Source organism: Bipolaris zeicola (genome assembly GCF_000523435.1).
Source record: "Bipolaris zeicola 26-R-13 unplaced genomic scaffold scaffold_47, whole genome shotgun sequence".
Lineage (NCBI taxonomy): Eukaryota > Fungi > Ascomycota > Dothideomycetes > Pleosporales > Pleosporaceae > Bipolaris > Bipolaris zeicola.
Genome location: NW_006912096.1, coordinates 22,850 through 50,389, shown reverse-complemented (window position 1 = coordinate 50,389; position 27,540 = coordinate 22,850). Strand labels below are relative to the sequence as shown.

The 27,540-nt window shown below is 50.0% G+C and overlaps 11 protein-coding genes across 11 annotated transcripts; 7 read left to right on the top strand and 4 right to left on the bottom strand.

Moving 5' to 3' along the window:
• Positions 1–600: 600 nt before the first annotated feature.
• On the top strand, positions 601–5,019 carry COCCADRAFT_92421 (uncharacterized protein; the record flags this gene model as incomplete). Its single annotated transcript, XM_007712646.1, has 3 exons — positions 601–3,039; positions 3,097–3,249; positions 3,322–5,019. The coding sequence occupies 3 exons, from the start codon at positions 601–603 to the stop codon at positions 5,017–5,019; spliced, it is 4,290 nt and encodes a 1,429-aa protein (XP_007710836.1).
• Positions 5,020–5,354: 335 nt separating this feature from the next.
• On the bottom strand, positions 5,355–6,104 carry COCCADRAFT_25082 (uncharacterized protein; the record flags this gene model as incomplete). The annotated part of the gene is made up of 4 exons (XM_007712624.1): positions 5,355–5,617; positions 5,702–5,849; positions 5,989–6,019; positions 6,088–6,104. 4 exons carry the CDS (start codon positions 6,102–6,104, stop codon positions 5,355–5,357), a joined length of 459 nt encoding a protein of 152 aa, XP_007710814.1.
• A 355-nt stretch (positions 6,105–6,459) lies between these two features.
• COCCADRAFT_25081 (glycoside hydrolase family 31 protein) lies at positions 6,460–9,616 on the top strand (the record flags this gene model as incomplete). The annotated part of the gene is made up of 3 exons (XM_007712623.1): positions 6,460–6,544; positions 6,651–7,443; positions 7,492–9,616. 3 exons carry the CDS (start codon positions 6,460–6,462, stop codon positions 9,614–9,616), a joined length of 3,003 nt encoding a protein of 1,000 aa, XP_007710813.1.
• Positions 9,617–10,429: 813 nt separating this feature from the next.
• COCCADRAFT_35545 (uncharacterized protein) lies at positions 10,430–12,765 on the bottom strand (the record flags this gene model as incomplete). Its single annotated transcript, XM_007712645.1, has 4 exons — positions 10,430–10,795; positions 10,928–11,755; positions 11,816–12,687; positions 12,741–12,765. The coding sequence occupies 4 exons, from the start codon at positions 12,763–12,765 to the stop codon at positions 10,430–10,432; spliced, it is 2,091 nt and encodes a 696-aa protein (XP_007710835.1).
• Positions 12,766–13,642: 877 nt separating this feature from the next.
• Positions 13,643–13,978, top strand: COCCADRAFT_35544 (uncharacterized protein; the record flags this gene model as incomplete). The annotated part of the gene is made up of 2 exons (XM_007712644.1): positions 13,643–13,831; positions 13,886–13,978. The coding sequence occupies 2 exons, from the start codon at positions 13,643–13,645 to the stop codon at positions 13,976–13,978; spliced, it is 282 nt and encodes a 93-aa protein (XP_007710834.1).
• Positions 13,979–14,971: 993 nt separating this feature from the next.
• Positions 14,972–19,017, top strand: COCCADRAFT_92297 (uncharacterized protein; the record flags this gene model as incomplete). The annotated part of the gene is made up of 4 exons (XM_007712643.1): positions 14,972–15,595; positions 15,653–16,991; positions 17,065–18,205; positions 18,258–19,017. 4 exons carry the CDS (start codon positions 14,972–14,974, stop codon positions 19,015–19,017), a joined length of 3,864 nt encoding a protein of 1,287 aa, XP_007710833.1.
• A 288-nt stretch (positions 19,018–19,305) lies between these two features.
• COCCADRAFT_3822 (glycosyltransferase family 15 protein) lies at positions 19,306–20,572 on the top strand (the record flags this gene model as incomplete). Its single annotated transcript, XM_007712617.1, has 2 exons — positions 19,306–19,474; positions 19,533–20,572. 2 exons carry the CDS (start codon positions 19,306–19,308, stop codon positions 20,570–20,572), a joined length of 1,209 nt encoding a protein of 402 aa, XP_007710807.1.
• A 321-nt stretch (positions 20,573–20,893) lies between these two features.
• Positions 20,894–23,444, bottom strand: COCCADRAFT_92414 (uncharacterized protein; the record flags this gene model as incomplete). Its single annotated transcript, XM_007712642.1, has 2 exons — positions 20,894–21,460; positions 21,522–23,444. 2 exons carry the CDS (start codon positions 23,442–23,444, stop codon positions 20,894–20,896), a joined length of 2,490 nt encoding a protein of 829 aa, XP_007710832.1.
• Positions 23,445–23,943: 499 nt separating this feature from the next.
• COCCADRAFT_92305 (uncharacterized protein) lies at positions 23,944–24,144 on the top strand (the record flags this gene model as incomplete). The annotated part of the gene is made up of 1 exon (XM_007712641.1): positions 23,944–24,144. One exon carries the CDS (start codon positions 23,944–23,946, stop codon positions 24,142–24,144), a length of 201 nt encoding a protein of 66 aa, XP_007710831.1.
• Positions 24,145–24,389: 245 nt separating this feature from the next.
• Positions 24,390–24,668, top strand: COCCADRAFT_92332 (uncharacterized protein; the record flags this gene model as incomplete). The annotated part of the gene is made up of 1 exon (XM_007712640.1): positions 24,390–24,668. A coding segment is annotated over one exon (279 nt), but the record flags the coding sequence as incomplete, so codon positions are not given.
• A 161-nt stretch (positions 24,669–24,829) lies between these two features.
• Positions 24,830–26,340, bottom strand: COCCADRAFT_3820 (uncharacterized protein; the record flags this gene model as incomplete). The annotated part of the gene is made up of 2 exons (XM_007712616.1): positions 24,830–25,872; positions 25,923–26,340. 2 exons carry the CDS (start codon positions 26,338–26,340, stop codon positions 24,830–24,832), a joined length of 1,461 nt encoding a protein of 486 aa, XP_007710806.1.
• Between the last annotated feature and the right edge of the window lie 1,200 nt (positions 26,341–27,540).

The window sequence follows — 27,540 nt, the reverse complement described above, 5'->3', positions numbered from 1 at the left end:
GATACGAATCATTTGATCTGCAAACAGTTTTGCGAGTTTTGATCTTCGGCTTAGGTTCTTGGGAGATCGAGATTGGGCACACATTTTACAGACTTGAATCGGCTTTACAGAGCCATAGCTGGGGCTGTTGTTATTCCTACTTAGTAACTTGAGTTCTGCACTTGCAGTTCTTGTGTAACACATCGGAACCATCTGTTGCCCATTTGGATAGTGGGGCCGATAGTCACGTGATGCTCCACGGCATATTTTCCACTGAGTACCCGGGAATATCGAGTCTGCTGTCGTCAAAAGACAAATTGTTATTCTCAAAATCAAGGAGAAACAACTTTTTGCGTAAGGTTATCTTGCAAAGTGTTCAACTCTCCTGTTCTATTTTTGCTTTACACAGGCGGTGCTCGGTTGATCGAAAGCGAACGGTGCTGGATGAGGTCGCGTCTTCGGAACGACGCGCCGGTAGTAGCCGTTTGTTGCTCAGACGTCAATCCACCGACAACAGCACTCGGCGCATACTTTATTGTTTGGTCTGTTCGCTGTTACACCTGCGCCCCTGTAACGTAATGTCTTTTTCATAACAACAACCTGCGCCTCTTCACCTGCGTCATGGAGCAGACACCGATTGCGCAACTCAGCCCCGAACTGCCCTCGGTGGAATCGCAGCATTTCCGGGCCACCGTCACTCTGATATGGCCGTACTCGTCGTCTGCATGTCAGCTGGCCCTCCTGCTCGCGGAGCCAGATCTCCGGCTTAGGCGAAGGAACGGTCAGGTCAGGGCTCGCTTTTCGGGCGCAAGTGCAAAGGCCATTGCGACAACAGGTGTAGGAATCGGCGATGAGGTCGTCTTGAGCCTGCGAGGCGCGCAATTCGTCACCGAGGGCGCCATCAGCACGCCCGGAAAGAGTATCGATTGGGAGCTGGAATATGTTCAAACAGTCGTCATTCGCATCTACCGAAACGGCGAAGAAACCGCCAATATCGAGCTCGTTGATGCGCCGCCCACTCTAGCCCCTGCATCACCACTCCGCCGACAATATCGAGCCGCTCCAAGCTCGGCATTACAATATTCGTCTCCTGCCTTCTTGAAGCGCGCGCGCCTATCTGATGAGCCCTTCTTCGAACCGCCTTACGATCCCCTGGCCGACGAGACAGGCGAAGGCCACGACAAAAAGCGACGGAGGAAATCGTATCGAGATTGGAAGGCATGGACATATAGTGCGAGGACGCCCTCGCCAGAGAAGGAGGATGCTCCCATGGAAGACGAAATGGAGTGGCTTGAGGCATCGCCCAGCCGCCCAGAACAGCTCCCTCAAACACCTACCTCTCCCTCAAAATCCGCCACAGTATCCAAATCAGCCAAACCGCTGCGTGCTCAAGGTGCTAAGCCAACAGAAGCGCCCGTTTCAGCAGAGGAGGCCATCTTGCAATCGGATGAGGAAAATGCAGATGAGAGCGTCATTCGCGAGTCTGACTACAGTGTGCTCTACTCGGCTCCAGATGAACATCTGTCATCAGATGCCCAGTACGCTTTTGGTGGCGATACCGAGGTAGACACTGAAGTCAACACAGAGGAAGAATATCCTGCCCAAGAGGAGACCGAGGGGGGCAGCACAGTCACAAAGGAGCCAAGCACTGATGAGGTTCATCAAGTACAGCGTGAAGCTAAAGGCAGCGATGAAGCTGCGGTTGCAGAAGCGCAGTTAGAGAACGACACACATGAGGACCGTGTACAGGTTGTTGAACCAAACCAAGCCACAACATCCACGTCCGTCCCTGAGGCAGACGAACAAAATGCGGAGACATCACCAGCATCACTTATCAACGCTCCAAAAATTGCGATGCCTCCTCCTACCTTAACCATTATTCAAACCGACACCCCGAACGCTGTGTCTGCTGCTCTGTTGACCCCAATCGGTAGAGAGCCTGGAAGCCCAACTCTTCGACCTCTGGACTCGGCCAATCTCCCGATACCATCACCGTTTCCTGGTGAGCGCGAAACCACCGCTACCTCTTACTTTGATCAACTCATCGCCAATGAACAGTCTGTAGAATCGGAAGCCGAGGGTGAAGAAGAGGAGAAACCACCAAGCGAAGCAAGCTACATCGGCGAGACGTCTTTCTTTAGCTCGATTGGTTCCTCGAACGTATCCACATTTCACCCGAATCATGAGTCAGCCTTTGCACCTTTGCGCTTCACTTTTGGTATGGATGGTGCTGGATTTTCGCGCCCTATGGAGATCTCGTCCCCACCACCTGAAGTCCAGCCGGACGAGGAAGACAAGGATGTGCAAGAGGCATCAGGTTCGACTACAGTTGCAGACACTTCATTTGACAACTCTGATGCGGGTGCCCCCTTAACAATTCAGAATCCAGGAGATGCCCAGAAAGCCAGCGAAAATGCTCAAGCGGTACCTGCAACACAGGCGCTAAGCACTGTTGAAGAAGCCCAAGATCCCGATGTAACGATGCTTTCTTCAGCTGAGGATGAAAGTTCTAGTGTTGAGGAACCTGACCAAGACACCGCTCATCACACTGGCAAGGAGACTGAGGATAACGTAGTTGGCCTAGCTGTAGGTTCTGAAGGTGGGGTCGTTGAAGAACAAAAAGACAATCAGCAAACTTTGCCTAGTGAACATGGCTCACCCATCGAACATCATAGCCCAGAGGCTTCTCCCCAGGATCAAGACCAGCCTCCATCCGCAACCTTGGAAAGTCACAGTGAGTTCGTGAGCCAGGATCCCGCAACCAAAACCTCCATTCATTCTGAAGCCCCCGGTGAGCCAGCTGCAACTCACACACCATCCCAGGAACCGGAGCCTAGTGAAGATGTCGACCAGATGGAGCAGTCCTTCTCTATAGACCACTCATATGAAGCTTCTATAGAGGCTACCAACGATTACTTGCAGGACGCTTTCCCAATGGACCACATGTCACACGAGTTCCAGGATGAACAATATACCCAAACACAGCAAGGTTCGGTTATGGGAGACCAATGGATAGAAGACCATTTCGATTCACAAACTGACCACTCCAAGGCTTCGGTGGTATCTGAGGTTCCTAATTTGTCTACCAACGAACTGTCTATGATCGAAGCCGGACAGGGCCACGACATAGATGAAGTACAGACTGCGGATACGCCACATACTGTACCGGCTAGGAACACAAGATCCAAGGCCAAAGCTCAAACTCCATCGGTACAAGATGAGGTGCCTGGCTCCGTTCGTACCACGCGCTCGACAAGGTCTCGGGGTTCTGTGAGTTCCATCGCTCGCTCGGTCATTTCTTCTCCTCGCATACGCGCGCGTTCAGCAAATTCTCCATCACAGGGAGCTACACAGGCCTCGCCAAACAGCATTAAAACCAGGTCAGACTTTTTGTCTCCAGAGAAGAACATTCCAGCTCATATTTCTACTACTGTCCGCGAAAGCCCGCGTAAATCGTTGCAGAGAAGCTTGAAACAAGAGTTCGCTGCAGCTCGTTCTCGAAAAGAGAGGGATGGCCCATCATCTCCCAAGTTCGAATTGTCACAAGTTCAAAATGCATCCGAGAATGGACATATGAATGATGTTCTTGTCAAAGACTGGGCTGAGCGGAACACTCACACCGAATATTCCGCGTCGCCTGCACGCACATTAGAAGGCTTGACTGAGGCACAGAAATCGGACTTTGGCAGTCCTATGAAACGCGATGCTCCTAGTAGAGAAGATGATGTGGTTACTGAATATCCCTCGGGTACTGATCCAGAGTCCAAACCAAAGTCGAAGACCAAGACGGGACGAAAGAAGCCTGCACCAAAGGCAGTTGTCGAGACTCAAAACAGTCAAGCTGCACCATCTGAATCTGGAAGTCCCAGCAGGCGGCTGCGCTCAAAAGGACCTATCAAGCTGGTCACTCAGAGTCCTCGCAGTGTGCGGAGAACAAGAAGGAATGCATACAATATCTCTGAGCGTCAGGAGAGCGAAGAGGTTAGTGAGGCGGATCTAAAGCCTGAGGAGAAGTCACAACGGGAGGAAAGTGAAGGCCTGTCACAAACATCTACAGTCGAGGCTGGAGAGTCCATGCGCAGCTCTACGCTCGATTCACAAGCAGCTTTACAAAGGCAAAGGCTCATGACTCCGGACGCAACTCAGCAAACTACCAATGAAGCGCAGTCAGGCTTTGTCGCTGCGCCCGCAGGACAGGACTCGTTATTAACACCCCAACCCACCCAGGCGACATCCACCAATCTCCGTTCTTCCCAGCAAGATGTTGACATGGAGGCTACTACATCCGCGTCACCCAACGCGCAAAAGTCACCAACGACCAAAACCACACCTGGCCACAACAAAGCAGCCACAGACACGACATCGACCTCTTTATCCCCAACTCTGATTGAACAACCCACCTCAAAACCCGACCCCTCCGAGGCCACACAAGAATCCCCCTCAATCGGCCTCTCAACCCCCCTCTCCTACTACACCCCCCTCAAAGACCTCCCCTACTTCCTCAACCGCTCCTCCCAATTCCACTCATCCGCAAACCCAGACATCCTCGCCCTCGTCACCTCCGCCACGACGGCAAGCGAAAAAGCGAAAAAGGGGCCCAAGCACTGGAACACGACTTTGCATATCACGGATGCGAGTGCCTGGCCCGCGACAATGACCGTTCAGTGCTTTCGTGCGTACCGAGAGGCACTACCGGAAGCAGGCGTGGGCGATGTAGTGTTGCTAAGGGCGTTTGCGGTGAAGTCGTTGAATCGGCATCCGGCACTGGTGAGTGCGGATGAGAGCGCGTGGTGTGTTTGGCAGTGGGGAAAGCCAGGTTCGGGGGCAGAAGAGGGGATGTTTGGGGAGTTGAAGGCGAGAGAGGAGGTTAAAGGGCCAGAGGTTGAGCGTGGTGAGGGCGAGTGGCGCGAGGTAGAGAGGCTGAGGGCCTGGTATGAGAATAAGGTTAAGCAAGAGTTACAGGAGAAGGAAGAGAGTCAAGTAAAGACTAGGAGTAGGGATAAGGCAAAGGGGGCTGCCGGAGGCAGTGCGGATGCATAGGTGCTTAATGTCACTGTAGTACCTTAGGATCAGAAGTAATATGTAAACGCCAACGTACATAGTCCAATTGACATCACAATCGACAATCAAGTGCTTTGAGATCATTCATGTGTCTCATTGGTTTCTACTTGTATCCTTTTTGTCATGCGGTCATATCTCATAGCCCCACGTCTATCCCATGAAAAGCTTAGAGCATCCTTTCACTGAGAAGTCACAACTACTAGGCCAGCTCGCAGTTTTGCGGCATCGAGACCGCAAGACACGAACTAGCTCTTCGCCACGTCTTTGTAGTTACTAAGTCGCCCAATGCCCTCACAGCTTAGTTGTCAAGGCATTTACTTCTCGTAGACCCAGTCGTGCTGAGCGCTCTTCCAGCTCTGGACCTCGCCGTCCTTGAACCAGAGGGAGATCTCCTTCTTGCCGTTCTCGACAGAGTCGGAGCCGTGGCAGACGTTGCGGCCGACATCGAGGGCGTAGTCACCACGGATGGTGCCGGGGGCAGAGGCAAGGGGGTTGGTGGCACCAAGGATGGAGCGGCCGGTCTTGACGGCGTCACGGCCCTCCCAGACCATGGCGCAGATGGGGCCGGAGCTCATGTCTGGAACGTGTTAGCGCGTGGCTCGATTGTTGAGAGCGGTAGTGACGCAATTGGTCGCTAGTTGGGCTGAAGAGAGAGACTTACAGGCAATGAGACCGGGGAAGAAGGGCTTCTCCTTGAGGTCCTCGTAGTGCTTCTCGAGGTGCTCCTTGGAGGGCTGGACCATCTTGATACCGGCGAGCTTGAAGCCGCGGTTCTCGAAGCGGGTGATGATGGGACCAATGAGGCCACGCTGTTGAGCATGTTAGTTGTTTGTTTTGCTTTTTTTTGGAAAGCTCTGCCAGCCATCATCTCAGGCTGCCACAGCAATTGAATTGCAAGCGGCAGGAGTGCAATGGAGCAATTGTAGACGGAGTTTAGCTGTTACGTACCTGGACGCCATCAGGCTTGACAGCGATGAAGCTATGTCTTCTGTCAGCATGCTGTTCACCGCCCCTGAGCAGCTCTTGCTCTTGAGAGTGTCAACGTACGTCTGCTCGGTAGTCATTGTGGAGATAGTGTGGTGTTTGGTGTTCTGTCAATGGAATTAGTCTTCAGACCTCGGTCAATAGCTCAATGGCAGGTGGGCTAGGCATACTTGGATAGAGGTGGAGGTTAAAGGAGAGAAAGAGGCACCGAGATGGAGCTGGATTTTTTGAGAGGTGGGGGTAGGGGGGGTTGCTGCGGCCTTCGTTGTCTAGTGGGGTAATGTTGCATAAAGTTATGCCTGATTTGTGCAAAAGCACTGGACCCTGAGCTTGGCGTCGTCTCAAAGTCCACATGGCATCTTGAGTGTTGAGGATTGGCTTGAGTGAATGGCATTCCAGGCGGGCTTCTGAATTCATCCTCAAGAGCTGCCTGACATGATCAATCTACGGGAGCGGCCTCCCCGGTGGACGGCTGTGTTTCTACTGCTAGTTGTTGTGTGTTGCTTCTTTGGGACAGCTGGTATGTAGCTCACCGCAGCTCTCTGTGACTACCCAGCAGTGGCTGGCAGCGTCATCTTCTTGGTATATGAATACAGCGAAAAGAATGGTATGCTGACAGGCTGCAGTCTCGGTCAAGCACGAAAACTTCAAAACATGCGATCAATCTGGCTTTTGCAAGCGAAATCGCCAGTTTGCCGATGACGTCGCTGCATCAAGCTCCTGGAGCTCCCCCTACGTGCTCGACCCTGCCTCGATAACCTTCAACAACGGTCAATTGGATGCTGTCGTCCTCAAGACGGTGAAAGAAGGCGAGGAGAAAGTTCGTCTGCCGCTTACTGTTACTTTCCTCGAGACTGGTGTCGCACGCGTTACCCTCGATGAGGAAAAGAGGGCCAAGGGTAACATCGAGCTCCGTCACGACAGCAAAGCAAGGAAGGAACGATACAATGAAGCCTCCAAATGGGCTCTCGTTGGAGGACTGACTCCTTCGACCGGTGCTGCATTCAGTCCAGATGCCGAGCAAGGATACACCAAGGTCGTCTACGGCAAAGGTGGAAGACACCAAGCTGTCATTCGACATGCACCATTCGGCATCGAGTTCCAGAGGGAAGGAGAGACCCAGGTCAAGTTCAACGAGCGTGGTTACATGAACGTGGAGCACTGGAGACCAAAGATCGAGAAGCCTGTCGAAGAAAAGAAGGAAGGGGAAGAAGCCAAAGAAGAAGCCAAAGAAGAAGAGAAGAAGGTTGAGCAACCCGGCGAAGACGAGAGTACATGGTGGGAAGAGAGCTTCGGTGGCAACACCGATAGCAAGCCCAGAGGCCCTGAGGCTGTGGCACTCGATATCTCTTTCCCAGGTTACGCACATGTATTTGGTATTCCTGAGCACGCAACAAGATTGTCGCTCAAGACTACACGGTACGTACTGACGACGAGCCCTCACCAATTATAACTGACATGTAACAGAGGCGGCGACAACGCTTACACTGAGCCATACCGTCTGTATAATGCCGATGTCTTTGAATACGAGATGGACAGCCCTATGACTCTCTATGGCGCCATTCCCTTCATGCAAGCCCATCGCAAGGGCTCAACCGTCGGTGTCTTCTGGCTAAATGCTGCCGAGACCTGGATTGATGTCACCAAGAAGAGAAACACTGTGAACCCTCTAGCCCTTGGTGTTGAGGGTCACACTGACACACAAACTCACTGGATGTCTGAGAGTGGTTTGTTGGACGTCTTTGTCTTCCTTGGCCCAACGCCTCAGGATCTCACTCGCCAATACGGTGAGCTCACCGGCTACACTGCCATGCCACAGTCTTTTGCCATTGCCTATCATCAGTGCCGATGGAACTACGTCACCGATGAAGACGTCAAGGATGTCGACCGAAGATTTGACAAGTTCAACATCCCATACGATGTCATCTGGCTTGACATTGAATACACACAGGAGAAGAAGTACTTCACTTGGGACCCTCTTACCTTCCCCAATCCCGATGGAATGCTACAACAGCTTGACAAGCGTGAAAGAAAGCTCGTTGCTATTATTGATCCTCATATCAAGAATACCAATGACTACCCGGTGATCGATGAACTCAAGAAGAAGGACCTAGCTGTCAAGAACAAGGATGGCAACCATTACGATGGATGGTGTTGGCCTGGCTCTTCCATGTGGGTCGACTGCTTTAACCCGGCTGCTGTTGAGTGGTGGAAGACTTTGTTCAAGTATGACAAGTTCAAGGGGACCGCTCCCAACACCTTCATCTGGAATGACATGAACGAGCCATCCGTGTTCAACGGCCCTGAGACTACTATGCCCAAGGACAACCTTCACCATGGCAACTGGGAGCACCGCGACGTACACAACATCAACGGCATGACCTTCCACAATGCGACATACCAAGCCATCACGGAGCGTAAGAAGGGTGAGCTCCGTCGTCCATTTGTTCTCACCCGTGCCTTCTATTCTGGCAGTCAGCGCTCTGCAGCCATGTGGACTGGTGACAACCAGGCAGACTGGCCTCACCTTGAGGCCTCTATTCCCATGGTTCTTAACCAGGGTATCTCTGGCTTCCCCTTCGGAGGTGCAGATGTCGGAGGTTTCTTCGGTAATCCCAGCAAGGAATTGTTGACCCGATGGTACCAGGCGGGTATATACTACCCATTCTTCCGTGGTCATGCTCACATTGACACCCGTCGTCGTGAGCCCTACATTGCTGGGTCACCATACACTGAGATCATCACCCAAGCCCTTCGCCTGCGGTACCAGCTGCTCCCTGCTTGGTACACTGCTTTCCGTGAAGCTCACGTAACTGGTGCTCCAATCATCCGTCCGAACTTCTGGGTTCATCCGGATGACGAGGCTGGCTTTGAGGTTGATGACCAGCTTTACATTGGCTCCACCGGGCTTCTTGCCAAGCCAGTTACAAAGGAGGGCGCTGACAGCGTCTCTGTCTACATTGCAGATGAGCAGCCTTACTATGACTACTTCGACTACACCATCTACAGCGGTAAAGGCCACCACACCGTCCCCGCCCCTCTCGAAAAGATCCCTCTCCTCATGCAAGGCGGCAACATCATCCCCCGCCGCGACCGTCCCCGCCGCTCATCTGGCCTCATGAGATACGACCCCTTCACCCTCGTCGTCAACCTCGACAAAGACGGCAATGCTGTAGGAACCCTCTACCTCGACGACGGCGAAACCTTCGACTACGAAATGGGTGCTTTCATTCACCGCCGCTTCTCCTTCGACGGCGCCCGCCAAGTCCTCACCTCCTCCAACCTCGACACTAACCAGCGCACCGTCAAGTGCGAGAAGTACCTCAAGACTATGGAGAATGTCCGCGTTGAAAAGATTATCATCGTCGGTGCACCCAAGGCTTGGAAGGACAAGGAGGAGGTTGTTGTTATGCAGGAGGGCGAGAAGGAGACTCGTCGGAAGAAATCCGTGCCTCTGGAATTCCATCCTGCGCAGGGCAAGAAGGCGGCGTTTGCAGTTGTGAGGGATCCTCGCGTTTTTGTTACGAGGGGGTGGAAGGTGGACTTTGGGGATAAAGGCGTGGGACATGAGCATCATGGACATGAGCATTAGATTTGATGCAAGATTGTGAGAAGAGTGGAGGTGAGAGGTGTTGAGGCTGTTGTAGCATTGAGAAAGTGGGAGAGTATAGATGGATGGGATGATCATGTTATGGAGTATATGAATAGATGTAAACAAAGTTGATTTTTGAATTAGACATTAGTTTGTCATTTGCTTACTACTGTGCCTTTGTTTTATGAAATTCTTCTTGCGTTCGAGATTTAATTGATGTGGAAAAAATGAAATCGTTTGGGATTAAATATCGAATTTGAGATTGGGGTATATAACACAATCATGCGAACATGGTAATTTTACAAACGGAGTGTGGACTTGGTAAGTGTATTTCTCGGTGGTTCTTCATGGAATGTGAAGACAAGATTCATGACTTCATATCCATATGATCGGGGATACGACGTTGCGTCTGGGATGACGGTGCACCATGTTCCGCAATGCAAGGTTGATATCCTGGTTGCTGTGTTGGATTTGATCTGATGCGAGGAAGTATGACCGAGCATGTCAGGTGATGGGTGGCCAGTGGCTTACCAGCCAAGTTCCGTGCGCTTGAGTGATCCTTACAGGAACGATTGAGGGTGTGGCGGCCACGACTCGGGTCTTGCATCGGCGTGTTATTCGTAGTCTAACGAAGTGGATAGAGGAATAACTAAGTCTCTGATATGGCACGGCATTCGAAGAGTGGTAGTCGACTATCGTGGACTTGGGTTTCGGTTCTCGATATGGAATCTATGGGGTACAATCGAGTATGGTTGATTGTCAACCACAACAACACGTGTACTGATGAAACTGCCACGTGGTTGCTCATCCACGTCAAGATATCTCAAGTGCATTCATCGCACTAGCCAGATGAGTCTTCGAAGACCACATGTAGTGACTCTCGGCAACAGGTGATGCCGGTACAAACGTGTCGATCCGCGTTAATCCTTCTTCTTGGTCGCGAATAGACTCAATATCACCTATTCTACGCCAGATATCTCCGCAGCTCTTTCTTCGAACACCACCCAACCGAGTTCGACTATGTATATTCGAAGAGAGTGCCTCTTGGGATTTTGATGTATTGTTATCCTCTTGTGTGGGTGCTTGTTGCTGCACAACTAACATGTCTTGCTGGATCATGTTCAGAAGTTCTCTGTATTCGCGCGTGCAGGTTTTATATCCCTGTAGCGCTTCGATTATCTGAGTCCATTTAGCGATGTGAAAAGAGAGGACATTAAATAGATGACATGTTTACCGCATCCATTCTGTGTGCATAGTGTGCTAGGGTAGATAGGGATCGAAGTGCAGGGGAGAAGAACGAGGAAGTCTTACTTCTACAACAGCAGGTTTGACTTTGGCCTTTATCTGTCCTTGATCCACATACAAAATGAAGAAGGTGTCGGTCTTCATGTTGGCAGCTTGCAGATCCTTCACCAAACGCCGCTTGCCAAACCATTCTACCAATTTGTTGCCTCCACAATACCAGGTGACGAACTGGAGAAATACGCAGCCCAAGGCCCAAACATCGCAGGCTGTAGTCGGGTTTCCGTTGAGATTCATCTCGGGTGAACGATAGGTATCTGTGTCGGGAATTCGACCAGTCTTATGGGCATCCCATGAATTTACCGTGTTGAAGCGTGCCACGCCGAAATCGGCAATTTTGAGAACACCATGACGTCCCGTGGAGTTTTCACAGGGATACCACAGGATGTTTTCTGGCTTGATATCTCCGTGGCGGCCAAACAGACTGCGGAGGTGACGATCACTGCCCGCACTGTCGGTTCGTATAAGTCGTTTTTTCTTGTCGCTGTCCTTCTGCTCGGTCAAATGGAAGACATTGAATAATGTTGTTCCTGATGTCGTCGCGTATCTGTGTATGCTGTTGAGAGCATCTGCAAGACCACGACATTGCTCTATGATCCATGCGCCCATCATATCGCCACCAGGTGGGTTTTCATGGCGTCTCCAGAGTTCAAAAAGATCAGCCTCCGCCCATGGGAATATGAAATGAAACTTTTTGCCGTGCTGGAAAGTGGTTAATAGAGTGATCAGATGTTTGTGAGCATGACGCTTGTTTGAAATTCTGCCGAGCACAGTAGCTTCTTGATTAAATGCTTCCTGATCACTTGACTTCAATTCTTTGATAGCGAAGACATTTCCCTAGTAAATTATTAGCGTCATCAGGTTATAATCTGGTCAGATCAGGGGGCCAATACTTACACTAGTCATACCCAGACTATGATGGTCAGGGTGTATTTCAGTCTTGTAGACGTCACCAAACCCACCTTGCCGTGTGACTTCAGATTGGGAGATAAAAGGTAAGATTTCGTCAGATTCAAGAACTATGTGTGCATTGCGGTCCTCTTCACTCTTAGCAAATACAGGAGCGAGAACTGTCCACTGTTTTTCAAGAAAATCATCCGCGTAGTCTCGTCTTCTGAAAATTATAGGCTGTGCCAGATGATTGTTTCGACTTCTCAGTTCAGGGGAATAATAGGGATTATTCGAGCTGTTGCATTTGACTAGTGGGAGATCTTTGTCGCAGACACCATATTGGACAAACATCCGGATCTTAGATGGCTTCTTAATGAGGTACAAGATGGCAAGGATTTTTCTATATGCTGAATAGTCGTCGGTAGTAACTGGGTCTCTGTGAATTCTCCGAAAGGTTGGATAGTTTGACCTGTCGAGCTCGATCTGTACTGCTTCAGCTGTAACAATTTTTTTGACATGACTCCTGGGTATAAACTTAAGCTGGCGGTGCGTTTTTATTGTAGCTTCTGCGAGCTTCTTCCGTAGCTGAGTCGTTGGCGCGTCCCGAGGTAAATACGTCCGCGCCCATTTTTGTATAAACAAAACGGGACTGACGACATTCTTTCGCATGTTGGAAGCTCTTGGGCTCGCAGGTACAGTTGTTTCTTCACCAAGAGCTTCATTACGGGCACCATCACTCTCTGCTATAGCGTGGTTGGTATTGGAACAAGTTGGATCTCTGCTTGACAGATGCATGTCGTCAGGTGAACCACTAGGTACTTGATTCGATTCGACATCAGGCGATTGCTCGCTTCTTGGACACAGCTGTTGCGTCGCATCTGTCGCAGATAGTCAGCTATCAAATGTACATGTGGTCTCAGCTCTAATGTACCTTGCTGCGGGACTCGGGTCTGCATGTTATTTCTTTCAGAAAAGCAGCAATCGTCAGCCACTAGCTCAGCATCTCTACGCAAGGCTGGATTTCGGTATTCGGGCAGGTATAAATCGGATTGAGAAGAGCACACTACTGGTGAGGTCGATTGCATGGTCACCATGCTAGGCCTATCATGTATGTTGCAACAGTTTAGTTGAAGCTGTAGGGATACCTTAGGCAAGAATGGAAACGGGAAAGACGAATAAAGGCACCAGGAATCATGATGCGCACAGTATTCAAGTCCGGTGAGGCACCCGTTGCTGAAGTCAAGCGTGGGGTCCAATACTGACGGCTGTAAAACCCCTGTAGGGGCGCAATATGGAAGCTAGGGCAAAGTTTCAGGCTCCGTCATTCTGCTCTTTCATTATACAGCCCTGGATGCCCGGTGAGAGACTGATCAGACCCAATCATCTCTCCACCACACCGACAAAGTATACTAAATGCGTACACCAGCGCGCGAGTCTGACTCTTTGACAGCCGTGGCTCACACGGAGTGACGATATTGAGGGTTGGGCCTATAAGCGCCAATTTCTTGTTCAGGCATTATGCTACAGAAAGGTATCAGATATGACCGGTGACACCTCGTACCACGTCGCATACATGCATGCCGAGATCTGATGATGCGCGCGCATCACTGTTCTTGCCCGGCGCAGGGATTCAGCTCTAGGGTTGTTGGTGTCGGAGGTACAGGCATGATTGGCTCTTCGAGATTGCCTGTGGCTGAGAGGAAGGCGACATGAACGCTTGCTCAGCCCAGTGGCTTGATCCCATGAGGCCACCTCGGGGTTGAAGACCGAAAGAACTTATTTCAGGTGGGATCCCGCGAGAAGGCCCTGCGCAATTTTCCAACGACAACAAGAATGGGTGGGCTAGTTCAGATGCTTAAGAGGCCTTTTCCCAAATCCTTAAAGAAACGACGAAAACTCCCACAATCAACTGCCGAGTTACCTTGCCGAAATTATGAGCAAAAGGTTGGAGTTATCGGTATCGACCCAGAAAAGCTGATGAAGAAGCTGGAGCTGAAGTTTCCTTGCGGATTCGATGTACATGTGGGCAGAAATCTAGAACGCGGCGTGGTTGAAGTTCGCTAATTCATGCTGCAGATGATGCATAACACCTATATTATCCAGGGCTGCGAGGATCTGACGTCGGTAAGGCTATGTCTATATGTCCGCGGTCATGACCATGCTGATTAATTGCTCTCATGAAGTCGGATCTCGATGAGTGTCGGCGATGACATAACCAGCACGGAGGTGGAGGGAGAGTGTCGGTGATGTATGCATGCTATTGGTAGAGGATAAGGCTGTGAGCGCCGTATGATGCAGCCACTCAACAATGGTTCGAGATGGAACAATAAGCGATTTGAAATTTTATATGCAGCTGACGGATGGTATGGTGTGAAGGAAGGTTTGTGGCAGTCAGGGTGGCTATCAAGGCAAGTGTTTACTATAGGCAGGTGATTGGGGTGTGGACTGTGCGTCGCTGGTTCTCACAAAAGCAAACATCATTGGGCAACAGCGACTTTCGCAACTAAAACACTACCTCACAACCGTTCATAAAGGCGTTTTACTACATATGAGTAAACAAATATACAATGGTTACTTGCAATTGGAAATACTCTCAGTTGTGTCATTTGACCGTTCTTCATCGGATATACCACGGCTGTTGTTCAGCCTTGCGACTACTTACTGGCCCCCCACCCTCGCCACCTCCAGTTTCACACTTTGCCTTCTTCAGAGACTTGTCCTTCGGGGCTGCAGCTCAGCTGGTCGCTATAAGCGACGCTCCGGTGTAGACGCCGCGATAACATACTCTCATCTCGGCTGTGTGCCCAGCAGCAGCACCTCTTCCGATTGGTCCATTTCCGGCTGGTCCGTTGGTTGATTGGATCCTGGAGTGTTCAATTGGCACTTTCTCACCTGTTGCAGGATTGATGCAGCTTCAGCTTCAGCCTTGCATGTCCTATGTGAGTTTGACTGAACTTCAATGAGTCAACAGCAGCTCCGTGGCATTCAGGTTGCATCTGGCATCTTATAAAGCATGAAATGGAGTTACTGATGTAGACTTTCATAATAAAACACAATACATATTAATACTTGGCAAGATTTATTGCGTCAATCATTGCATTTGCACTCAATTTTCAAGTCGTCCGTCTTCATTACCCGAGATTCCTCTCCTTCTGACCATACATGGCCATGGCCACCGATTCTGCAACTATGGCCGAAGATCCAGTGGCCACAAGCGACACTTCCATAGCTATATCTGACAATGAGTCCGATGAGTCATCGTCCGACGAAGAGACGGACCCAAGACCACAGCTAAGACCCTTGATCACGGACAGACTTGTGAAGAGCGCTTTCGAGAAAACTCCACTAAGATTCGTGCCGGAAGGTAACATGCAAGGTATCATCACAGAAGACATGATCAAGATATCCCTAGGTATAGGCACACCCGCCTCGAGGAAAGAAGGTGAGATGATAGAGTTCATCAAGAAACATGCCAAGAAGGTGTTTGCCATTGTGGTATACATGAAAGGCGATTGCATGGAGATAATGAAGTCATTGAAAAGGAAGGGCATCGATGACGATTCACTTCCTATCAAAGACCAGCGGGAATTGGGGAGAAAAGAGTGGGCCTCAGACTTCTTCGAAAAACAGTGGCAGTTTTACGCTCCAGTCTTCTCGACCACCGAATTCAACCATGACCTGGAGGAGTCTCACATTTTGCCCTTCATTTCAAAGAACGTAGACTCAAAAAGGGGCTCTTTCGGTGTAGTGTCACAGTATGTAGTGCACCGGAATCACCTGAATCCTGTAAGTGGCTTCGATCGAACAAATTTGGTACTCGTGTAGATTTTGACACTTGGATAGGCTCTACTAGAAGACGCTTCCTTTGCAGTGAAGGAGATACAGGCTAAAGATGATGCCGAAGAAGTAGCGCAACACTGGGAACAAGAAGTCAGGGCACTTCGGACAATGAATCAACTAAACCAAGACCATATCGTCCATTTTATCACGGCTTTTCGACGCCTAAAAGAAAAAGGCGAGGAAGAGTATTACTTGATGTTTGAATGGGCAGACGGCGGAAACCTTTGCAGTCTTTGGAAACGGATGCCTTCTCCCGTTATGACAGCACACCTCGTCAAAGACGTTATTAAACAGATTTTGGGACTCGCGAAAGCACTTGAAGCTGCCCACAACTTGAATAAAACGGGAGCTTCATATCGACATGGCGACCTGAAACCGGAGAACATTCTTGTTTTCAACAATAGAGGATCAGTAGGAACATTCAAGATTGGTGATTGGGGCGAGGCAAGGCAACATGACCAGGCCACGGTGATGCGTCCTAGCAAAACAGCAGCCAAGTATGGTACTCGGCGATACGAAGCCCCAGAAGTAGAGACAGGAATCAAGTCTCAATATTTGGGTCACACAACCAAACGACGCTCACGGCTATACGACATATGGGCCATGGGCTGCATCACCCTGGAGCTCATCATTTGGCTTTTGTATGGGGAAAAGTCAGTTACTCAGTTTCACAATGAATTAGGCAACGACAGTTTCTACGAGATTCATGTGGTCAACGGAAAGAAGATTGCTTCAGTACACAGCGCTGTGACACGCTGGATGGACGTGATGGCGGACGACCCTAAGTGCCAAGTTGGCACTACTGCACTCGGGGATCTCCTGGAACTTGTGAGGACTGGTCTGCTCGTTGTCAGACTTCGGCCAAGGATGGGTACGACGATATCAGAACCCCCCATGAAACCTCGTAAAGATTCTGCATCCGAAATTCCGAGTATACAGGGATCTGGCATTATCACATCTGAAAAGGCAGCCGTTGAAGAAAACGCTGTGGGCTCAGTTGAGAAACTGACATCGGACATACCTTCAATCAGTCTGACCCCAGCAGAGTCTATCTCCGTTGAGACTCCCTTACAGCCTGAACCTGAGCCTGCAGGTGAAAGTCGATTTCTTGCGGATGAGTTCCGGAAACGACTGGAACACATTGATGCAGAGGACGAAGACGAGACCTACTGGTGTATCGACGGATCACGTCACTCGATTCCTGAAAGCCTCTCCGCATCATATTCCACATCTCAATTGATTGCATCGAGTTATGGTACCACGGATGGAGATCTCGGCACGTATACAGAAACTTTGAACTCAGCGAGTCATGGTCTTTCCGCTCCTTACCAAAAGAGAGTAAGTATCCCCGAGATCTAGTAACTTGTTGCGAAATAACTAACGTTACTCTACGTAGGTCAACTATGCCTCTCCAGAGCTTGATGAGAATGACTGGAAGTATTCATCTGGCAACAGTGTGACATTGGACTTACCTCCAGCGCTCGCAATGACGAATGCACATGATCATAATCATCATGCAGTAGCAACAGTACTCTGCAAAGATTGTGTAATATTTCAAGAACAGGTTCTGAGTCCTGGTTTCTCAATATCATACGACAACCAAATCTTGAAGGCAAACGCACGCGCCAAAAAATGCGATCTGTGTCCCTTGCTTTTAAAAACTGCTATTAGGCATGGCGAAGCGGCATCTCCAATCATCAAGTTTGACCGCACTGGTCCCTTTTTGACAATCAAGAGCAGTGGACATCCCGTTCTCTCCGTCGTTCGCGATCCTCGACAGCAGTTACCACCAAGTACTGACGTCCAGGTAGGATTCGTTGCCCTTCCAGATGCTGGCAGTGCTGTCCATCTTCAGGTTGTCAAAAATTGGCTTGACTATTGCGATCAGAATCACTCGTGCGCGCCTTCTCTACAGTCCAGAACCAATATGATATCACGATTACCGACCAGATTGCTCGACGTGGGTGTAGATGGCGACAGCATGATCCGCCTTTGGGTGACTGGAGCTGAAGACACTGGAGAATGGGTGGCTCTGTCGCACAGATGGGGCTCCAAGCATTTCTCAACTACCACAGAAACCCTTCAAGCTCACCTTGATGGTATGGATTTGAACTCTCTTCCAAACACATTCAAGGACGCTGTGGCAGTCACGCGTGCGTTGGGACGACGATACCTTTGGATCGATTCCCTATGCGTAATACAAGGGCCGGGTGGCGACTTTGTAAAAGAGGCTAAGCGGATGGAGGAAGTCTACAGTGGCGCGTACTGTGTAATTGCAGCGAGCTGCGCCGAGGACCATCACTCCGGATTCCTGAAACGACGCAATCGCAGAGATTATGTTGGCTTGCGTCGTGGGGGTAGAGAACAAGCCCCTTTCTACATTTGCCAGAACATTGACGATTTCAAAAAACATGTTCTCGATGGCGAACTGCATGCTCGTGGGTGGGTAATGCAAGAACATGCCCTTGCTCGGAGGACGCTATTCTTTACTGAACATCAGACGTATTTTGAATGCGGTGTAGGGGTTCGATGCGAAACCTCGACAACGCTAAGCAAGTAAGTACAGGATACAAGATTTGTATCTACCTTGGTTGACTATTGGAAACAGTAAACTCGCCGCCTTTTTGGGAGATCCAGATTTTCCTCACATACTTTCCAGTGCAAGTCAAGGAGAAAGGATTCTCCGCTGCCAGGAGCTCTATCGCAAGTATTCGCGTCTAGGACTCACCAAAGCGTACGATAGACCCACAGCTATAGACGGCTTACAACAACGTCTTCTCCGTACAATGTATGTCAAGGGTGGGTTTGGTGTCTTCGATGAGGGAGTGACGCGGGGTCTGCTCCGGCGCAGTCTCTTGTGGCGCCGCGGTGTCGACACCAGAAGCCTGACCCGAATCCACTTTCCCACCGAAAGCGTTCTACCAACTGTGCCTTCGTGGTCATGGATGGCATACACTGGCGGAATAGACTACCTGCAACCGGATTTTGGAAACTACGAGTGGGAGGAGGACTTGCAATCCCCGTGGTCAACGAATGCTCCCAGCAACATCTCCAACACAGATATCAGTATCGCAAACATGGCATTGGTTGCTCCAGCACGGGAGTACGATCTTGGTGCTGCAGTATTGAGCGAGGGTGAGTTGATCTTTGATACCCCGAATAGATCTTCGATGCCGAAAACGCTTTGTGTGGTGCTGGGGAAGGCCAAAGGCAGTCCATCGCCGGAGACACGAAGGCATTACATTTTGATTGTCGCAGTGGCAGGACACAAGGGCTGTGCTGGGGAGACGATATATGAGCGTGTCGGGGCAGGATATCTGCCTGGCAAGTGTATTTCGCCAACAGTGGTTGATGTCAGGATTCATTGAGTTGGAGTTTCGGCGACATGTATCATGCTATCTTACTTTCCCTACGCGTGTCTCTGCTCTACGATGCGATCATTTTATATATTCCTTATTAAACCATCTGGACATGGCCAGCCGCCTCAGCTCCGTCGAATTGCACGTGGTAAGACCCACATTTGCCACTTTCCCTATCGTGTACTAGCGTCCTTGCCCTCCGCGTCACTTGCGTGGAACACAACATGTAACGTCCCGGCGACTTTTCAGGACGGGACTCTTGTCCCAACCCCACAGCCAACACCCTCGCTTTTCAAGATGGCGCTTCCCAAGGGCGTGCGCTACTTGGCTGGCGCCACTATCTGTGTGTTTTTGTATCTGTTCGTTCAGATTCTCAGGACGCCCGGTTCCGAGACGCCAATACAGATTCCGAACAAGCTTCCGACCAACCAACTTGGGGATTGGGATCACGATCCTCAATTAGACCGTAAGGATATTTTCTGCTTTCTGATTTGTAGAGTGTGAGTTCTAATTGTTACTTACAGCGTCTGGCGAACCCCCCGAGCCACTGCGACGAGTCGAGGGCGATAACTATGCCCCCAATAACCCGAAAAGCGCACGCATCAATGCCACGATTCTCAGTTTGGTCCGCAACGAAGAGCTTGAGGATATGCTTCAGAGTATGCGCGATCTCGAACGCACGTGGAATCACAAGTTCAACTACCCGTGGACCTTCTTCAACGATAAGCCATTTACCGAAGAATTCAAAAAGGCTACGCGGGCAGCCACCAACGCCGAAGTGCGATACGAGCTGGTCCCCGCTGAACACTGGGATGTACCATCGTGGATAAACATGGACCTATACCAAGAGTCCGTCTCGCTGCTGGAATCACTCGACGTACAATACATGGGCAAAAAGTCGTACCACCAAATGTGTCGGTGGAACAGCGGGATGTTCAGTGAACACCCTGCATTGAAAGATGTGCAGTACTACTGGCGAGTCGAGCCCAACGTCCATTTCTTTTGTGACGTCGACTACGACGTCTTCGCATGGATGCAAGACCACAACAAAACCTACGGCTTCAACATCAACATCTACGACAGCCCAGACAGCGTCGCAACCCTCTGGCCCGAAACAAAGAAATTTATCCAAGACAACCCCGACTACGTCCACCCAAACAACGCGCGCGAGTGGCTCGAAGACAGCAAGCGCCGCCCCGAGAACAACAAGAAAGCCCACGGCTACTCCACCTGCCACTTCTGGTCCAACTTCGAAATCGGCGACTTGAGTTTCTGGCGCAGCAAAAAATACCGTGATTACTTTGATCATCTCGATCGCGCTGGCGGCTTCTTCTACGAGCGCTGGGGCGATGCCCCTGTCCACAGTGTGGCGCTCGGCCTGTTCGAAGACAAGAACAAGATCCATTGGTTCCGCGATATTGGATACCAGCACATTCCCTTCTTCAACTGTCCGAACAATCCAAAGTGCTCGGGTTGCGTCACAGGTCGCTTTACCGACGGTGAGAAGTGGTTGAATCGTGAGGATTGTCGACCGCTGTGGTTCAAATATGTGGGAATGGAGTGAGAGTGTGGATCCGCAGCAGTCAGTTTTGTGTTTTTGCTCAGGTACAGCAAAAAAAGGACTCAATCGGTTTGATACTGGGATTATTATGTATAGATACGATGTGTGCGTACTGCAATGTGTACATGCATCACGGCGAACATTCCGTCTATCTTTTCGAGGAAGAGGAGTTTTACGGCATCTTGGACTTGGAGGCTTCTTTTTTTCTCTATCCCCTTGGGCATCTACTCCTAGATAGATGTCCACTCGATAGTACATATACCACTAGACTATAAATAAGACATCTAAAAAACACGCATATCAAAATCTTCTATCCCTTTCCGTCTATACCAAAACTCGGTCCTTCTTCCCATCCCACTCCAACCGATCCGCCAACTGCTCCCACATGGGCTCCGCCCCCGCCCTCCCCACACTCTTCAGTCCCGCACTGATAAACGGAAGCAACCGCTTAAACTCTGCCTCTACCCTCCCCAGCTCCTTCCCTTCCTTCCTTGCAAGCAGCACGCCCAAATCTAGCATCTCGAGTATCGCTGCGAAAATCGGCTTCACATCCTTCGACAGCAGCGTCCTCTGGCGCAACCTCGCCATGTACTCGACGTGGATCCGCGCCATCTCGTCGATATCCCGTGCTTTCTGCATTGACGAAAGCATCGTGCGGGTAGTGAGATGGATTGCGGTTTCCGTGATGTAGGAGCGGAGGGTGTCGGTGAACCAGGTCAGGGTGTGGAGGAGTTTGTAGAGGAGGGGGGGTAAGTTAGGTTTTCGGGTGGCGCGGAGGCGGGTGCGTTGTAGGAGGTATTTCACGCGGTAGATTTGGAGGAGGAGGGTGCAGAGGGAATGGTAGGTTGGGAGAGAGGTACGTTGGATTATGTTTTGGAGGGACCAGGGTAGCTTTTGAAAGGGAGAACATGAGTTAGAAGGGGAGGACTGGGGGTGGGGGAGGCCGACTTACTGCGTAGTCTACGGATATGATGGCCAAGTCTTTGACAGACTTGCCGTAGTTTGGGTTTGCTTTGGTGGAGCGGACGACAATTTTGTCGGCTTCAGAGGTAGATAGGATGGTACTGTATATACCTCGTGTTACTTCTGTAAGTACGTAGCGGTCGTTCCATCCTCGTCTGCCGGCATCCATGCGTTCAAAGATTGCGGTTGCGAAGTCTTCAAAGACTGATCCATTTCGGCCCAGGTATAAGGTCTCGAAGACTCCGAGAACGTGCATGAGGCCATCAGTCTCGAAAATGTGTTGACGGAGTACAGTGGAAGCGATCGAGTATTTGCTGCGAATCCATGACTCAAAGGCCATGCGGAACAACTCCGGGAAGGGTGAGAGTGGTGCGTTGTCCGAGGTACCGCATACCATCTCATGGTCCAGACTGGGCTCGTGAACCTCAGAATGTAGGCCTGTGTCGTAAATGCCCAGCTCTTTCAAGAATACAATACTCTTTCCAGTGTTAAAGACCTTGCTTACTGCCGGTTGCAAGAACGAAGGAAACTGCAGCTTATTCTGACCATCACGGCGCAATTCATAGTGATCATGCCACAATGAGGACGTTTCACTTTTGGCGTCATTTTCCATAACGAAAAACGCCTCCTGGTCGGATCCTAGTTCTCCCGTTTCCATCCACCGCCGTATTGGCTTTAGATATGTCTGTAAGCATTCGAAGAAGGCCTCCGACAAATACTTGAAGATTTCATCCTCCAGTGCCATCTGCGCCAAAGTAGCCGCTTCGAATAAGGCTTCCAAATGACGGAAAGGATTGATATGCGCCAAAGGTTTATCCTTCAGAGTTGCTTGGTCGCGAGCAACCTGAGTTACAATTGGTGCTAAGCGGAGAATGGGCGCGGACAGTTTCCGAATGTCTCTGTGTAATTGGAGCAAACTAACAGGTATTGGGTTTTCAGGGAGTAGGTATTGCTGTTGCATTTCTGCTAAACAGTAGTCGAACTGGAGTAGTCGTTTCTGCACAGAAGCGTCAAAAGTCTGGACGAGAGGCGATGACGGGCGTTTGCTAGATCGCTGTTGCAATGTCCATTGCCGCATTCCTTGTAATCGCGAGCCAATTTCCGCAAGCTGGGATAGTAGATGCTCGACAGAGGCTGATCGAGTATGATCGAGGACATAGTTAGAATTATGACGGAAACAGCGCTTTTGTTTGTCTATTTCATATAGACTTGTCTTCAATCCACCAATCATGAACAGTGTCTCCTTTACTGCCTGTAACTCCGTGATGCTCACATCGGAACTATCTTCGCTCACAGGGTGGCTCCAAAACTGTGTTTCTTCTAGCTTTGTCACGATCTCTTTGTCGATTGATGTAACGCAAGACTCCGGATCGTAAGTGTCATCTTCATCAAAACTCGTCGGCGGTGAGCTTGGACGCCTTTTGGGCTTCTTCAGTGGCTTCTCCTCATCAGAAGAGTCGCCGGCATAGTCAATGTCCTTCCAGATATCTTCATCGCTGTATGGGTCATCTTGCAGGATCTCTGCCCAAGTCAACGGTGGAGGGGGACTCGGCGGTCTCAGCAGGTCCAGTGCCTCGATTTGGGTATTCTCAAGAGGCCGATCGGCTAGCTGGAGTAATAATGCTAAGATTTCAGGTTTGTATTTGTTTGTATATCCTTCAAGCTTTTGCAGCCGCACTTGCAGCGCATCAGCGAGGTCATCGCGATTTTTGACTCGAAACTTCTCATCAAGCCCTGCAAAGCTAGCTGTGACATCGAACTGATTTGTACGCGCATATTGGTGACCTCGAAGGTTGCGTGTTGCGATCTCTTTAGCGTGTTTGTAGGCTTGCTTGTTCTTTGCTGAATCAGAAGTCAAAAGAGACCGGATAAGGTCGTCTGTAATACTAGAGACCCTTGCATTTTGCGCCATGGTTTGGTGTTGTCCATGTCAAGAGATCATGTGAGGGCTGCGATTAGTGTTTGTAGAGATGATACGCGTCCGGGCAACCTGCAGCTGAACAGGCCCGGGCCCCACTTCGACTTCTACGCTACTCCCAATACATGTTAAAGCTCTTTCTACATATTAAGTAAGCGGAATCTTCGGCAATAGCTGCCATTCCTGAAGAGCAACAGATCACAATAGTCCAACGCGCCGTAAAACGTCCAGAATCTTGTAACGCAGACCAGGTGTTGGCTTCCAGTCATCATATCACAGACTATTTCTACTAATATCTTCATTGGCGAATTCGAAGCATCCCTTAGTCCAATAATACATTTCACTCAACTAGCTATTGCACGTAAAAAGACGCAACGCCTCGCGAACAAAGCAAAGCCTCCAAGCTGGAATCAGAGGCGCAATAGATCGCCGGCACCTCCGAAACTCGACTGGATGACATTTATTTCAAATTTCAAACAACATCAAAAGCACAATGCGTCATCCCGCTGCGCCCACCATAATTGCTGTACTACTTGGTTTCCTCTTCTTCATGGTTGTCTGGAGCAGAGTACGCGCCGATGACCATCACGAGGGAAATCCTCATCCAGACGATATTCCACGCAAGAAGGAGAAAGAGGAGGTGAATCTTATCAGGGATGAAGCCAGTACAGCACAGGATGATCAAAGCATTTGAACATGTTTTTACATCCCTGAGTCTTGGTGCGGTGAAGCTTGTGTTCTGGGCCCGACTATCCACAACAAATACGACAGCCATTCCTCTTTTCTCGCCCTCGCCAAGACATCCGTGATGGTCCTTGAGTCTGGACACTGATAGCGCTACTATTCAGGCGCCGAGGACCTTATCTGAAGCTGTTTTTTTTTCGAAAGTCGGCCCTTATGGTAGAACGTACTTGCTCAGCCAATCATCTCAACTCATGAATCGCCAATTCACATACTGGTTCGGCTATCATAAGAACTCTAGAAGCTATGAGCGATTTTGTGCGAAGATTTGCACATTGTCTCTTCAGTGTCTTGTCAGAGGATGAAGGATATTCGCCCATCAATCCAGCGCTTGCTGAATTTGGATTGTGTTCGATTGCAGCAATTGAGTTGCATGTCTGGCGGAAGCAGAGCTTTAGACTAGATATTTTTGTCTCTAAGATCTTGGGTATAAACAGCTTAGAAGTGCTTTTGGGACACACCGCAGAGAGGTTGTAATACGGTATCGTGTAGGAAAGCTAGAAAAAGTAGAATTTCAGCAGGGCTAGTCACTGGTGACTTTGATATCAAGGATGTTAGATTGTTCATTTTGTCTTTACATTAAATAACAAAAATCAAGCACTTCAATATGTTTCTAAAAAGAGCGCTCCATATCAAATCTAACTCTCAGGCGCATCCACTGGTACCCACGCTCTCCCTTGCGCGTTCAACAGCTCGGTAACTTCATCCATATCAACACCCAGCGCATCCGCAATATACTTGGGCATATCAGTGTTATCCCAGCCTCCAGCCATATCCGCGACAAGGCGATCACCGATCTCGCCAACAGCATAACCATACAGTGTCGTATCAACACCCGTGTGCCCACCAGTCGACCACTTAAGTCCCGCCCTCGCATTCAACAAATCCGCCAACTCTTGCGCAAAGTCCTCACTAGCAATCAACCTCTGGATCTCCACATCCGAAACATCGGTGAGGCCATATGCGGGAATGATCTCATTGGCGAGGAAGCCATCTGCATCGGTGCCATTGTACTTGCTCCACTGCTCACTCAGGTACTCAACCGAGTGCTTGCCGGGCTGAAGAAGTTGAGGGTTGTGTCCGGACGGGAGCGTGATGCCGCCTGTCTCGTGGTCTGCAACGGCAAGGAAAGCAGTATCGGGGTGCTCGTCGATCCACTTCATCACGATGTCGGTGACGCGGTTGAACTCGAGTACGTCGTGGAGATGCGCAACAGAGTCGTGTGCGTGCGATGAGTGATCGATGCGCGAGGCTTCGATCATGAGGAAGTAACCTTTTTCGTTGGATTTACTGCCGCGAGAGAGCGAGTTGAGCGCTGCCTTTGTCATCTCGGATAGCGATGGCTCCTGGACTTCTGCGGCTTGTTGCTGGCGATCGATCTCGTAGCTGAGGTCTCCGCCCTTGAAGAGCCCGACATAGGGGAGTTGGATGTCGCCGAGACCAAGCTCGAGAGCGTCGAAGCCAGTACGGTCTCGGGCTGTGTAGTAGCCCTGTGACTTGGCGTAGGAAAAGAGATCGATATTGTCGGTTCTGCAGGAGCCGGTTTCGTTTTGGGGCTGGAAGTCACAGCGTCCGCCGCCGAGCATCAAGTCCACACTGATGTTGAGAGGGTGGCTGTATCCGACTAGCTGTTCCGCGATTTGGCTTAAAGAATTGCGGCTTGCTGCGTGGGAGAAGAATGCTGTCCTTGTTTAGTAACGACCTGAAAATTTGTTATAGACAAGAACTTACATGCAGGAGTTGCGTGACTGATGGGCGAAGTCACAACAAGACCAGTGGTGTAACCAGCCAACTTTGCAGCCTCCATGACGGATCCAACTGGTTTTCCATCAGGCAGGACTCCAATCAATCCATTGTTAGTCTTGTGGCCTGTTGCAAGAGCAGTACCAGCAGCGGCGGAATCGGTCACGAGATTGTTGGAAGAATGTGTATGGGTGTTTCCAATGACAGTGACATCAAGAGGAAGCGATTTGATCCTTGGTGCCCGGGGGGTTGAGTCACCGTTTACCATGGACAAATACGTTCGAATCAGGGTTTGAGAGGCGGGGCCCATGCCATCGGGGACGATGAATATAAAATTCCTGGGCTCAATAGCTGCTAAAGTAGACTGTGCCAATGCAACAGCTGCTAGCGCTGTGGAGGTGCGCATTTTGGAAGCGAAAGTGGCGGGCTAGAGACTTGAAGGTAGTTGTCTGAGGAGTCAAGTGCCCGAGCTGTGATATGCATGTCTGGCATGTTGAAATGATCTTATAGTTCTCAGAATTTTCAACAACTACCTATCACGGTATTCCCGGGAGCGGCAAATACATCGAGTACCCACGACAAGTATTTGAGCCGTCTCAACGGCGGTGCCACAGGTCTTGGACCTGCATACTACAGGAGGTAGTAGTGGGCCGTTGGAATGTAGTCATTGGAACACTTACGTCCATGTACTGAGTATCAAAAATGAACAGATCAAATCCAAGAGCCTTTGAAGCTAAATTCCAAGTGCATCTACCTTCTTTTCTGATCCCTCGCAACCTTTTTGACCGTTTTCTAGCAACATGAGTGTCAACCTAGTGTTTAGCATCGAGAGGCATGGAAAAGTCTCATGCAATACAAAGCTGTAGAGTGCCGGGTATTCTACGCAGCGTCAGGCACTCAGATTTGCGAATATACTCACGTTGAGGCCCAAAAATAATCTCGGCATGCACGCCCAGCCTCGGACGCCTTTTCGCTCGTATTGCCAAGTACTTGGGAAATAGGAACATCCTAACAACACAATACTGCAATTACACAAGATGCGGACCACGTGAGACTACCATAGGCTATCTCCGTCCAGTCCACATGTTTTCCAGTCTTCTCCTTCTCCATGGAGTAAGGATCTCCGTCGTTCCTCCACCTTGTGAACCTAGTCTCCAAGCAGTGATACCTTGGCATCGATAACCAGTACTTCTGAAGTACTTAACCAGGTGAACTACTCAGCCGAGATCCGGTACCTTCGTTTGTACATATAAAGACGATGGCCTCCATATTGGACGCTGATACGGTTGCGCATCTCAGCGTATACACGTACATGCGGTGTGTGTCACGTGCCATATCCACGGCCCCGTAAGTAATGCTGAACTGACTAAGGTCGTCAGAACGTTAAAGCCTTGAAATTTTCTTTGACGTCGAATGTAAGTATTTATGGCATTACGAGACTAGATCGAAGAGTAACGTTGTCATGCTTTAGCTTCGGTCGTCATTTTCCCGAGTCGCCAAGCAACTCTTTATGCGCTGCACCCCGCAAAACGATTGGAATGTGACCTCGGGTGCGGCGTCATTATTCGTTAGTTCCTTGACTTGCCGAATTTCGTACATGAGATTC